At 60.0% G+C, this 11,027-nt stretch overlaps 2 protein-coding genes across 2 annotated transcripts in view; both read right to left on the bottom strand.

Annotated features, from left to right (window-relative positions):
- Window positions 1–225: 225 nt before the first annotated feature.
- LOC140845805 (ral-GDS-related protein-like) lies at window positions 226–6,738 on the bottom strand. The gene is made up of 12 exons (XM_073220894.1): window positions 6,550–6,738; window positions 6,336–6,425; window positions 5,844–5,998; window positions 5,181–5,704; window positions 4,200–4,415; window positions 3,780–3,883; window positions 3,227–3,296; window positions 2,717–2,782; window positions 2,306–2,374; window positions 1,308–1,429; window positions 1,094–1,200; window positions 226–727 (listed from the first exon to the last, which is right to left on the bottom strand). The coding sequence occupies exons 4-11, from the start codon at window positions 5,691–5,693 to the stop codon at window positions 1,113–1,115; spliced, it is 1,248 nt and encodes a 415-aa protein (XP_073076995.1). The 5' UTR covers window positions 5,694–5,704; window positions 5,844–5,998; window positions 6,336–6,425; window positions 6,550–6,738; the 3' UTR covers window positions 226–727; window positions 1,094–1,112.
- Window positions 6,732–11,027, bottom strand: part of LOC140843068 (uncharacterized) — a 180,798-nt gene continuing 176,502 nt past the window's right edge. The window contains exons 2-3 of the mRNA XM_073220870.1: window positions 7,004–7,152; window positions 6,732–6,897 (exon numbers count right to left, since the gene is read on the bottom strand). Coding sequence (XP_073076971.1) covers window positions 6,870–6,897; window positions 7,004–7,152 — 177 coding nt within the window. The 3' untranslated portion in view covers window positions 6,732–6,869. The remainder of the gene's footprint in view (window positions 6,898–7,003; window positions 7,153–11,027) is intronic.

The raw sequence follows: 11,027 nt of genomic DNA, 5'->3' as shown, positions 1-11,027 counted from the left end.
CACGTCTGTGACCTGCCTTTTGCCCAGAGGCTCCCCTCTCCCGGTGTGGTGTCCCTGTTCCCGTGGGCGCTATTCTGTTACTCTGGCCTGAAGCGAGTTAGCAGCCAGCTGAGCTGCACCAGTTACATCGCCTCTGGGCAGCTGACAAGAGTGTAGTGACATGTTAAAGCATGTTTACTGTGCAGACGAACGGGAATGGCACTAGGACCCTGTGCGTGTGGCGGCTTAAACACTGGGATTTTCCCCTTCCACCTTCCATCAGCTGGTAGCTGTTGGATTTTACGGTTACTCATTAAGGCTACAAATAGAGTAATAGTATTTTTGTTTGGCCAAATGGGGTGTGACCTTTGACATGGTGCTTGGCTGTGCCTGGGGATTTGAATCCTTCAGTTTAGGTGGAATTCCCTGATTTCCTTCTCTCTGATAGGGGAATACGCACTTTGGCTCTTTCCACTAGAGGTGGAGGACGACAGGAAAAGTAAAACTGGAACACACAGAGGGTATTCATTATTTTACTGGGTGTGATTCAGTTGGCAGGCTTTTCATGGGAGTGTGAGCCTCCTGCAGTAGTTAGTGCCAGCAGAGGCTCCGGATGAGCAGCGGGAGGAGGAGGAGCAGCAAGCAGACAGGGGTCCTGGGGCGCCAGGTGCCGCCTGCCCGAAGGGGAAGAAGCTCTCCTCCACATGCAGCCAGGACACCAGCAGGGCCGAGGGCCCGATGACAGCAGCTACAGGGCCACGCGGGTGAGCAGAAGAGACTGCTTATCCCGGGTTCCCCCCATTATCCTGCTTCCACCCCGTCCCCACTGCCCTCTGGGCTCCGGGCCCTGTGCGGAGGGTCCTGTCAATCACCAGCACCTGGGAGTCCCTGTCACAGAAAGGCTTCTGAGCGTCACCTACTCACAGAGGACGAAACTGGGTCCCACAGGGGGCGGGGAACCACCCTTCAGTCTGGCACAACCGATCGGCAGTGGAGCAGGATTGCAGCCGCACCGGTCTTTAGGACGCTCCCACACCCTCCCTGCATGGCGCAAAGCTTCCTTGACACTGGGAACAGCCCACCCCCTGCTGAACACCCCAGCCCAGAAACTCACCTGGCCCTGGCCCATAAGTTTAAATCTTGCGGGACCTGAAGAACTGTAACAGTCCTTTTCTGCCTGCCCTCTGACCTGGGGGCTCCAGATGGTAGGACAGGCCGTAGCTGCAGGACAGAGGGACACCTGTGAGCCCTGGAGCCACATGGCAGGGGGCCCTTCCCCCAGAGCCTGCCGGCAGCTACAGCCCACACCCCACTGCTGGCAGCCTCACCTCTGCTCTTCACCCAGGAGCTCCACTGTGTGGAAAAAGAACAGGAAGTGCTCCTTGGGCTCCAGGTCATACTGCCTGGCCAGGAACTTGTATGTGAGGAGCTCCTCTAGGAAGTCAGTGGCCTGGGGCAGAGGAAGGACAGGATGCAGATGAGGAGGGGGTGAGGAGTGGGGCACTGGGATGGTCCCGGATCTTTGCTCATGGAAACCCGCCTTCCTTCCAATGCCATCCAGCCCAGCCTGTTCCCACTGTTGGGTCTCCAGCTCCTCCTCCAGGAAGGCGGCCTTGATGCCATCCCATCCCCCACCTGACAAAGCCTTTAGTGTCCTGAGCTCTGTGTGTCTTAACTCTCTCAACACACGTTAGACCCAGGGGATGGCCCGGACTAGGTCCTGCCCAGGGTGTCTTGACTACATCCCTCACCTTTCATGGCTGGGCACTCAACTCTCTCTATTTTATACCATCACCCTGGAAGGCAGCAAGGCGGCCAAAGTACATCGGAAACAGCCCCCTGAGCCCAGATCGAGGCCGAAACGTCCCCACCCTTTCTCAAGGTGGAGGACCGCCAGGGCCCTCCAAGGGGCAGGCCTGCCCAGAAACAGCACCCGGGCCTGGCCCGGGCTCGGGGCTACCAAGAAGCGGGGACTGCTCTGGGGAGCTGAGGCATCAGGCGGGAAGGCACTGCCAGCCCGCCCCCCCCCTCATGTGCTTCCTGCCCTGAAGGAGCAGCACCCCTCCCACTGGGCAGGGCCTGAGGGAGAGACCAGTCCTGCCCAGAATGTGTCCCCTGGAGCCCTCAGCCCCACCTGCCCTGGGGCCAGGACCGGGGCTTAGGTGGGTCCTTCTGGCAGTCCTCTCCAAGAAGCCCAGGTCCTGGGGTGGAGGGGAGACGCTCAGGAATGGGGGTGGCCCGGTGCTGAGAGGTCCGGGCTCACTGGGGGATCTCCCCTCCCTAAAGATCACCATCCTGCCCCCCTGAGCCCTGCTGGGTCACTCACGTCCTCATGATGTTCCTGTTGTTTCTCTAAGGCGTCGTACAGAATCAGTCCAAGGAATGGGACCATGCCCTGTGCCACCGGGGTGGGGAGGTGATGAGTCCCCACCTGCCTTAGGGGCACCCACAGAGCCTCCCCTGAACCCCACACCCGCAGCCCCCAGCTCCCTTGGACCACCCTGTGCGGCCTCCCCCCCTCCCTTCGCCCTGCTCTCCCCTCCTGGTCCCTCCCAGGGCTGGCTTTCGGCCATTCCCAGGACCTGTGGGCCCTGCACCTGTCCTCCTACTTCCCCCTGTACCCAGCTGCTCTCGCCCTCCTTCTGGTCACACCGGAGCTGGCAGTTCAGAGCTGGTGGGACCAGGAGCAGGTGCAGGGTCACCCCCACCGCCCTGACCCTGGCCGCGCCACTCTCACCTGCTTCTTCATATCCTGGGATGCCCCGGGGGACTGTGGCCATTTCCTCACCATGGCCCTCGCCTCCTGCAAGGTGCACGACACTCAGGTGCTCATGCTCCCCTCCCACGTGCCTCCCACAGCCAGACCGTGGTGGATGGATGCCTTGCCCGAGCCCCCTGGCACCTACGCTGTCCCCACCTCCACAGAGGGACTGTGACAGGCTCAGGGGACCCAGGGGAGAAGCCGACCTTGCTCAGCCACAGGCCCCAACCCTGCTGCAACCCCATGCCATCCCCAGCCCTGACTGGGGGTCTGTCCCCTGCGTCCTCAGTGGATGCCAGGCCCCCAGTCAAGTGGAGCCAGGGAGGGAGACAGACGAGGACCTCATGGGCCTGGGGGACCCTACTTTCCCCATCAGCTTGCCCGGCTCACCCCGCACTCCTCGAGTCTTCCCCAAATCTGTGCCACAGCGCAGCAGAGGACTTGCCCCAAGGACCCCTCCCTTCCTGACCTCCAGCCCCCATTTACCTCGAGGAGCTGCTTCCTTTTAAGCCCCTTGTCCCTCTTTTTAAGTTTTCTGTAGATCCAGGAGCTCTTCCTATGGGGAGGGGAGAGGAGGAGGGACACATGCGGCCAGCAGGCGGAGAGTCTCGGGGCCGACCCCTTTTCCCGGGGATCCTAGAAGGCCCACTAGCCCGCAGGAGGCTTCCCACCACGGCCCTGAGCCCTGGGAATCCGTGGCCTGGGGAGGGGCTGCGTGTTTCCACCTGGGGCCTCCATTCCCTGCTCTCCCGGGCGCGTATCTGCTTTGGGCCAGGTCGCTGTCCTTGGGGCAGAGACCTCCTGCTGCAGAGCACAAGCTCCAGATCTCCAATGGGCTTCACCCCACACCTGACATTGCAGGGAACTGATTCCTGCAGGGGTACCCGTGGCCTAACCCACAGGGGGCCCCAAGAGCCCGCCATCCCTGCCCCTAGACTCTGCCGCCTCCCAGGAAGTCCCAGCCCACTGAGGGACACTGCCAGACGTAGGGTGTCCCTGTCCACTCAGGTGGCCTGGTCCCGGAGACAGGACTACCCACCAGGAAACTTGTCCCCAGGTTCTCTCCAGACGACGTAGACCAGGGAACTCCAGGGCGTACATAATGGTACGGAAGGACTCGAAATTTCTGAGAGCCAGACACTCCTGGGAGGGAAGACAGAGCTGAGAGCGTGGCCTGCTTCTCTGCTCTATTCCCCCATGAACTCCTGTCCTTAAGGAGACAGACACCCAGGGAGCCTAGCACACCTGGTAACTGCTGAGCGGCCCTCCTGGGTGGAGGACTGTGGCTCAACCCAAGGAAGGGGCCCGGGATGGCTGTTCCCCCCCCCCCCCCGGGGCCTGCGAGTCCAGATCCACACGCCCCTGGCAGGAGGGCCCAGGGACCATGCAGGGTAGACCGCAGGCACCCATCCTGAGAGCTGGCGAAGGAGGGGACCCTGGGGAACGTCCCATGACACACCTTGGCCACGTGTATCCAGAACTCCACCACTCGGGCCCTGTCCTGGGCCGTCGTGCTCGGGCCCCCGAGGCAGGAGGAGATGACCAAATAAAACGTGGCAGCACACTGCTTGATGACGTTAAGGATGTTGGGGGCCAGGAGCACAATGTCTTCCATCAGTGGGTGTCTCTCTACGTAGGCCTTGCATTCTCCATGTTCAACCCTACTGTACAGCTCCTGGGGATGACAAGAGGTGTCATCCAGCTGTGCCCCTGGTGCCCCTGTTCCCAGGCAGGGTCACTGATCAGAGCTGGGTCCCAGGCAGCTGGGGACGTGCTGTGAGCCTTGTGGCCGTCTGGACTTCAGACCCCGTCCACTGAGGCGCCCAGGACCGCATGCACAGGACCCCACAGTAATGGGGCACAGAGGGGCTTTGCTCACAGGCCCCCTCACTCACGTCCTCCCTGAGGCACTAGGCAGCTCTCGCCGGCCCAGCCTGGGGCATCTGCCTCCCATGCTGCCACCCCGTGGATCCCGCTCCCCACTCAGGTGCAGTTTCCCCTTAAACAACTCCACCAGGACCTTTGATGGTGTCTATGTCTCCCACGCAGTCAGATCTATGGCAGGGGCCTCTGAAGTGCAGAGGCCATAGGAGCCTGCCAGGCCAATGGCCCGAGGACCTAAGGCCCTGGCAGCACCTCCCTGAGCACGAGCACCCCTCCCCTGCCCTGCCCCTCCCAGCCCGGCCAGGCCCTGCCCACCTTCCCTGTGCTCCATCCTCCTCATTGGTCTGCAAGGATCCCTAAGGGCCGGCCCTACTGTCCCCATGTGGACATTGAGGGCTTGGGGGTGAGGAGATTCTCTCAGGGCACATGGTGAGTCCGTGGGGAAGCTGGGATGTGGGCCCACATCACAGGAGTCCACGTCAGGGGAGGGCAGGTGTGGGGTAGCCCGTGACACAGGGAAGGCCCACCCCCAACCCCGAGAGCCCGCTCCGCTCACCGCACACATCAGGGTCAGCTGCTTGGCCACCAGGCGGGGAAGAAACGCCAGGATGGTCTGCTCCTCCTCCCTCGGCAAATCCCGGGTGCTCATGGAACAGGGGGTGGTGGGCTCCAGGGCCACCTCTGGCTCTTCCAGGCCCTGTGCCATTCCTGCAGGTGCCACGGGCCCCGCACCCGAGGACTCATGGGGCTCCAGCTCGGGGCCTGATACCAGTCCTGGGATGTCCCAGGGGCTCGCAGCACAGGGGTTTGTGGGCTCTGGACCTGGACCTGGCTCTGCCACGCCTGGTGCCATTCCAGCAAGTGCCCTGGGCCCCAGGCCCGAAGGCTCATGGGGCTCCAGCTCAGGGCCTGGCCCCTGGGCTGAGGCCACTGCTGGGACATCTTTCAGCTCTGCAGCGGCTGAAGCAGGTGACACCGGCCGTAGCTCCAGCACAGGGTTCTCAGGGAGCTCCTGGACGGGCTCTAGGCACGAAGGTGGCGCTCCGCGTGTCCCTGGAGCCAGCTGCATCTGCCGTGGGTCTGGAGCAGGACACAGAGAAAGGGTCACCCTGGGCCTGATTCCCCGCGCCTTACAATCACAGAAAAGCCCTCACTGCCTTGAAGGGAACCCCAGTCCGGGAAGCCCACCCTACTTGGTTCCCTGGCTGCAGCCCCTCACCTTCCAGCTCTGCCACCGTGGGCCCCCGTTGTTCCTCCTGGACCAAGTGGTGGAGTTCTTGGCCCACCACGGTGGGTGAAAGCTGGCTCGCGTTGATGATGCTGGGTACATGCTCGGGCTCCCAGGCAAGGCGCCTAGCCCATCCAATTCTGGGACTGGGGGAAGGCCAGAGGGTGGCAGAGTGAGAAGCCTGGTCTTACCCGCCACACTGCCCTCGCGGCCCACCCTTGTGTGGGCCTGTCCGCTGTGCACTCCCCTGCCTGTCCAGGCACCTGCCCGTCCTCCTTCCTGACCCTGCGTCTCTCTCCTGGGACCCCATCCTCTCCCATCCTCCCGAATAGGAAGTCCCCATTCGTCAGCCCGCCCGTGGGATCCCGAAGATGAGTGACCTGCTGGGCTCTGCTGTGCGCCCCCTGCCCCAAGGCCTACACGCCTCCTCCACCCACTTTGTGCACACAGGCAGTGCCCCCTCCTGGCCCAGTGAACGCTCACTTTCTCAGATTCTCCTCTGGCCCCTCTTCATGCCCCCCATTACATGAGGAGACGCTGAGGGTATCGCCCGTGATGCTTCCTGGCTGTGACCTGCGGATGACGCCTGAAGTGACTGCCCGACTCCACACGGGCCAGGGTCCCAGTAGTGTGTCCGCTTCCTTCACTGTTACGCTAAGTTTCTCCAAAGGGTCTGCACAAAGTGGGTGCTGCATACCTATTGTGGCTGAAGGAAGTCCTACCCGAACCTTCCCAGGTACCGCTCCTCTGCTGTCCCCAGATGTCCCCCCATGTGGCCACGGTGGGGACAAGGTCCCGGCACAGCCACAGGGAATTGCGAGCCTCCGTTCCAAAGGCTGCTTCCCATGTGCTTTTCCAAATGAACCAGGCTCCAGGCCACTGACAGGTGAGGCCAAAGGCTTTTCATCGGGTACAGAGAAGTGAGCCCCAAAGTGGCCCATTGGCTGGCAGTCCTTTCTCCACTGCGGGGCGCCAGGGGAGTCCCTCTAAGGCCTCTTCCGTGTTTCCCATGGGCACTCAACAGGCTGATCGCCAGTCACCCTGCCTGTCAGAGGAGCACACTGAGGCTCAGACACATGTGGGGACACTCAGGATACACCACGGGCTGTGGGCAGAGGCCCGTCTGGGCCGAGGAGGGGCTGGATGCTCACCGGGGGAGCCGCTGGCCCGTGGCTGGCTGGTCAGCATCCTTTGCAGAGAGTAGGGGCCAAGAAGCATTCCGGCTGAGGGTTGCCCCTGAAGATGACCTTGCCGTGAACAGTCCCTGCTTCTCTTTCACACGTGTGGGCTGGTCAGCGTCCTGGGGAGGGAGTTTGGCCTCAGGATTGCTCCGGCTGGTGTTCGGAGCTGGTTCCACTCGTCCTGTGCGCTTTCTCCCCTTCCTCCTCACGCCTGTCCAGGGAGCCCTGCGCCTGGGGACCTCAGTCCCATGGACAGATGGCTCAGGTTCACGCTGAGGGGGGCAGCAGGGAGATAGTCAGTGGGAAACCCAGGAACCACCAGGACAAGGGAGGTTTGCAGCTCACCCGAGAGCCCCCAGCCCTCTGGGATGCAAGCAAGGAGCGGCACGGGGTGCCCCCGGGAGCGAGGTTCCAGGCCCTCTGGAGTGGGTCTGTTGACCAATCTCGTGGGGCAGCCCTGGGAGGGCCCTGGCAGGTTACCAGGCTTGGAATGGGGTCCTGGGGTGTAGGCAGCCTGCCCCAGGTCCAGGGAGATGGAGTAGGTAAATCCACCCATCAGCTCCTCCATGCTCCCCAGAGTGGAGCTCTGCAAAGCCAGAGCCTGGTAGCAGGTGAGGAGGCACCCGGGGCTGCGTGGACCTCCCCGCAGGGGGTAATGTGGAACCCAACCCCTGTCCCCGAGATCAGGCACACAGGGCCATCTGCCTAGATATCCAGTCCTGGGGGAAGGAGAGGACACCCCCCGGGCTCAGGATTAACATGTGGGTGGAAGTACCTGGTCCCAACACTCACCTCCACTACTGAGTGATGAGACCAGAGCTGTGACACTGACTGCCCCCCTGCTCCCCGGCCTTCAGTCCCCGCATGCCCCACGCCCACTGCACACACACAAGGAGCCGGGGGAAAGGTCAGCCCGGGATGGGTCACACAGTGGCCTGGTCCTGGAGGGGCCCGCTCTGGGCTGCCCTGTGTTACCTCGGGGCTCCTCGGGAGACACGGACAGAGGCGTTGGAAGTGTTCTCTCAGCCAGCGCCCACAGCGAGCAGGAAGACTCTCCGTCTCGGCTTCCCTGACTCCCACGCCTTCAGAAGGCTCCACACAACAAGACCGCATGTTGCTCTGTCGAGCGCCTCGGCTCAAGTGAGCAGGACTGGGGTCTGCGACCAGGAGCTGGGTTCCGTCCGGGTCACAATTCAGGTTCTACTGGGCGTGTCTTCAGTGACATCACTTCTTCAAGGGTCCATTTCCTGGGCCGCTCTGTGAACTCAGACACGCCCACATGCCCGTCTGGGCTCCTGACTGCCCACCCTCCTGGCCCTTGCCATGCATGAGTACACAGATCTCCACCAGATCCCTCCCCTCGCTCTTTGGCAATGACACTAGGGTCCCAGCTCCGAGGAGACAAGAGCTGAGCTCAGGCCACTTTTTGTCACCAGTTCCCTGTCCTGCTGAAGCCATAGCACCTCCCCGGAGCTGCCCAATGTCCCAGCCTGCACAGGGAGGGTCATGCCAGACATTCCTCCCTAGGGACATCCCCAGGGATACATGAATGACCCCTCCAGCTTCTGGGGGCTGGTGTCACGTGTGTGCGACGAACAGACTCAGAGATGGAGGAATGCCGACCAGGCTTGGCACGGAGCGTGGAACAGCACGCAAGTCAGGCTGGGGACTGGGCCTTGTGATCTTGGCAGGCCAGTCCCCCGCTAGGCCATGTTCAGGTGTGCACCTGGAAGGGGCAGCAAGGAGAGGGGATCCAGGTGTTGTCATCTACTGGCATCCACCTTCCAAAGGTCCAGGCTGCTCTCAAACTAGGTGCTTTTCAGACCAATCAGTAAATGGGTCAGAGTAGCACACTGGAAATGAGGTCTATGCTCTGAAATGCGAGGTGGTCTACCAGGCTGCTGTGCCCTTTGTGTGTGGGGGGTGGAGGAGGGTCCAGGTACAGCACCTCGTTCATCACCTTAGGAGAGCTTGGCATGCCCACACGATAGAATTCTCGAATCTTCTCAAAGACGAAAGGCCCCTGAATTTTTGTTGGATTTATTTCCCACCTTCTGACCCGTGACTGCTCTATCAATGTGCTTAGACAGGTTGTACTTCCTGATCACTGTGCCCAATCGGCGTAGTGCCATCAATGGGATGGGCCAGTGTGACGGCTTCTGGAAGGAAAAGGAGATGAAGGTTCCTTCTGACTAAGTGACAGCCTAAGTCAGGAGGTCTGATATGCCTCTGAGATAGTTTTGTCTCCTTGCCGGCTGAAAGCTGACTGCCCTGCTGGTCTTTACTCACAGGAAGAGAACAAAGAGCATTTTCGTGACCAATAATTACACACTGGGTGCTTGGGGACCAAGTGATGAAGCCCCATGTGCAGCAATAACTGCAATCTGAGACACTCCGATCACGGTGACCATCATGCACTGTCATCTCCAAGAATTGTCCGTTTTCTGAGTAGGCCACGTGGGTGACTTCAATAAGGGTCTGTGGAAATCACCACCCCGACATCTTCCAAGTCCTTGGTGGTCACTCCAGTCTGTAACCTCTCCTGGAAGGCAGTACTGCTTTCAATATGTACTTTGGAGGGAGTTCTAGAGGCTTGTGCTTGACCCGCCACACAGCAGGCACTCCTGGCCGGCACAGTCCCCTGTGGCTAGCAAGGAGGAAGCCGGGAGCTCTGCGTCCCTGACAGCTCGGCCCTGTGGCCTCTGACACTGAGGGAGCGGCCCTGCGGGCACTTGGTCGGGGTGAGGGGGTGCTGCTCCTGATGCCAAGACCCGGTCCTCGTCCCTGAGGTGAAATCACAAAACACAGTGACAAGCTTTTGAGGAAAGGAAAGAATAGTTTGTTGACTTGCTAGTAAATGAGGGAGTGGCAGGCTCCTGCCTTAGAGAACCACCGTCCTCCTGACACGCGAGCGGTCAGGGCTTTTCGAGGGGAAATCGTGGTAGAGAGGCTGGGGTGCAGACACATGAAGTAGCAGCCTGCAAGGGTCCAAGCAGATATTCCTGTGCTGATTCACTAGCGTTTTGTTTTTCTTTTCTGCTCCGCCTCAGTCCCCTGGGACAGAATGGTCTTTGAGTCCCTTTCTTAGTGAACTTTACTGGCCTTAATTCTCTCTCATCCCGCTCATATCTATTTTTCTGCCTAACACTCTCCCAAGGACTCACCAGCCTCTCTGTAAACATCCCATACACGTGCTAACAGGCCCTTCAGGTCTACAGTGTGTGACACCCAGGCAGGAATCCTGGCTATAATTTCCAGTTTCTTCACACGATCTTGCTCCTTTCAACAAAAAGATGGAGGTCCTGGGTCAGCCCTTCGTAAACATAGCTACTTGACCCGGTGGTGGCAGGAAGAATTTCTTCCATCCCTGAGGTTCCCCTAGCTGGAGTAAGAAACAGATTGACATGAAACAGATTAACAGGAGAAAAAGTAACAAAATTTAATTAAGTACATACAGGGGAAGCCATAGACATCTGTTCCACAGACAGGGTGTGTGGTAAAATTGCAATATTTGCAGAATCTCTTGGCCTGGCTTTAGTGCATGTCGGTTATCAACAGGGGTTTCCCAAGGGGTGGAGAGAAGTAGTCTGTCTCCATCAGTGGGTGATTACGTGGGCGAGCGAGGGCTTATCTGGACCAGAGAGCTTGGTGGGAGTATTGGCTCTCTTCTACTGCAACCAGGAGAGAGAGAGGAGAGAGAGAGAGAGAGAGAGAGAGACAGAGAGAGAGAGAGAGAGAGAGAGACACACACACACACACAGGGCGACTCCTTGTATGCAATAAACGGCCTTTGAACATCATTTCTCCCTTTGCCTGATTTCACTTTCAAAGGTGTTTTGCCCTGGGATCTCCCCTCCCTGGAGTTACGCAGGGAGAATGAGGTCTGTGTGTCATCTTGAACCAAGGAGAAGGGGTGAGGGTCTGCGACTTCAAGGGAAAGGGAAGTAATTCACAGGAATATAAAACAGGAAACGTCTGATAAAATACTTGATGG

The sequence above is a fragment of the Manis javanica genome, chromosome 13 (genome assembly GCF_040802235.1).
Source record: "Manis javanica isolate MJ-LG chromosome 13, MJ_LKY, whole genome shotgun sequence".
Classification (NCBI taxonomy): domain Eukaryota; kingdom Metazoa; phylum Chordata; class Mammalia; order Pholidota; family Manidae; genus Manis; species Manis javanica.
This window is presented reverse-complemented; position numbering and strand designations above follow the sequence as displayed.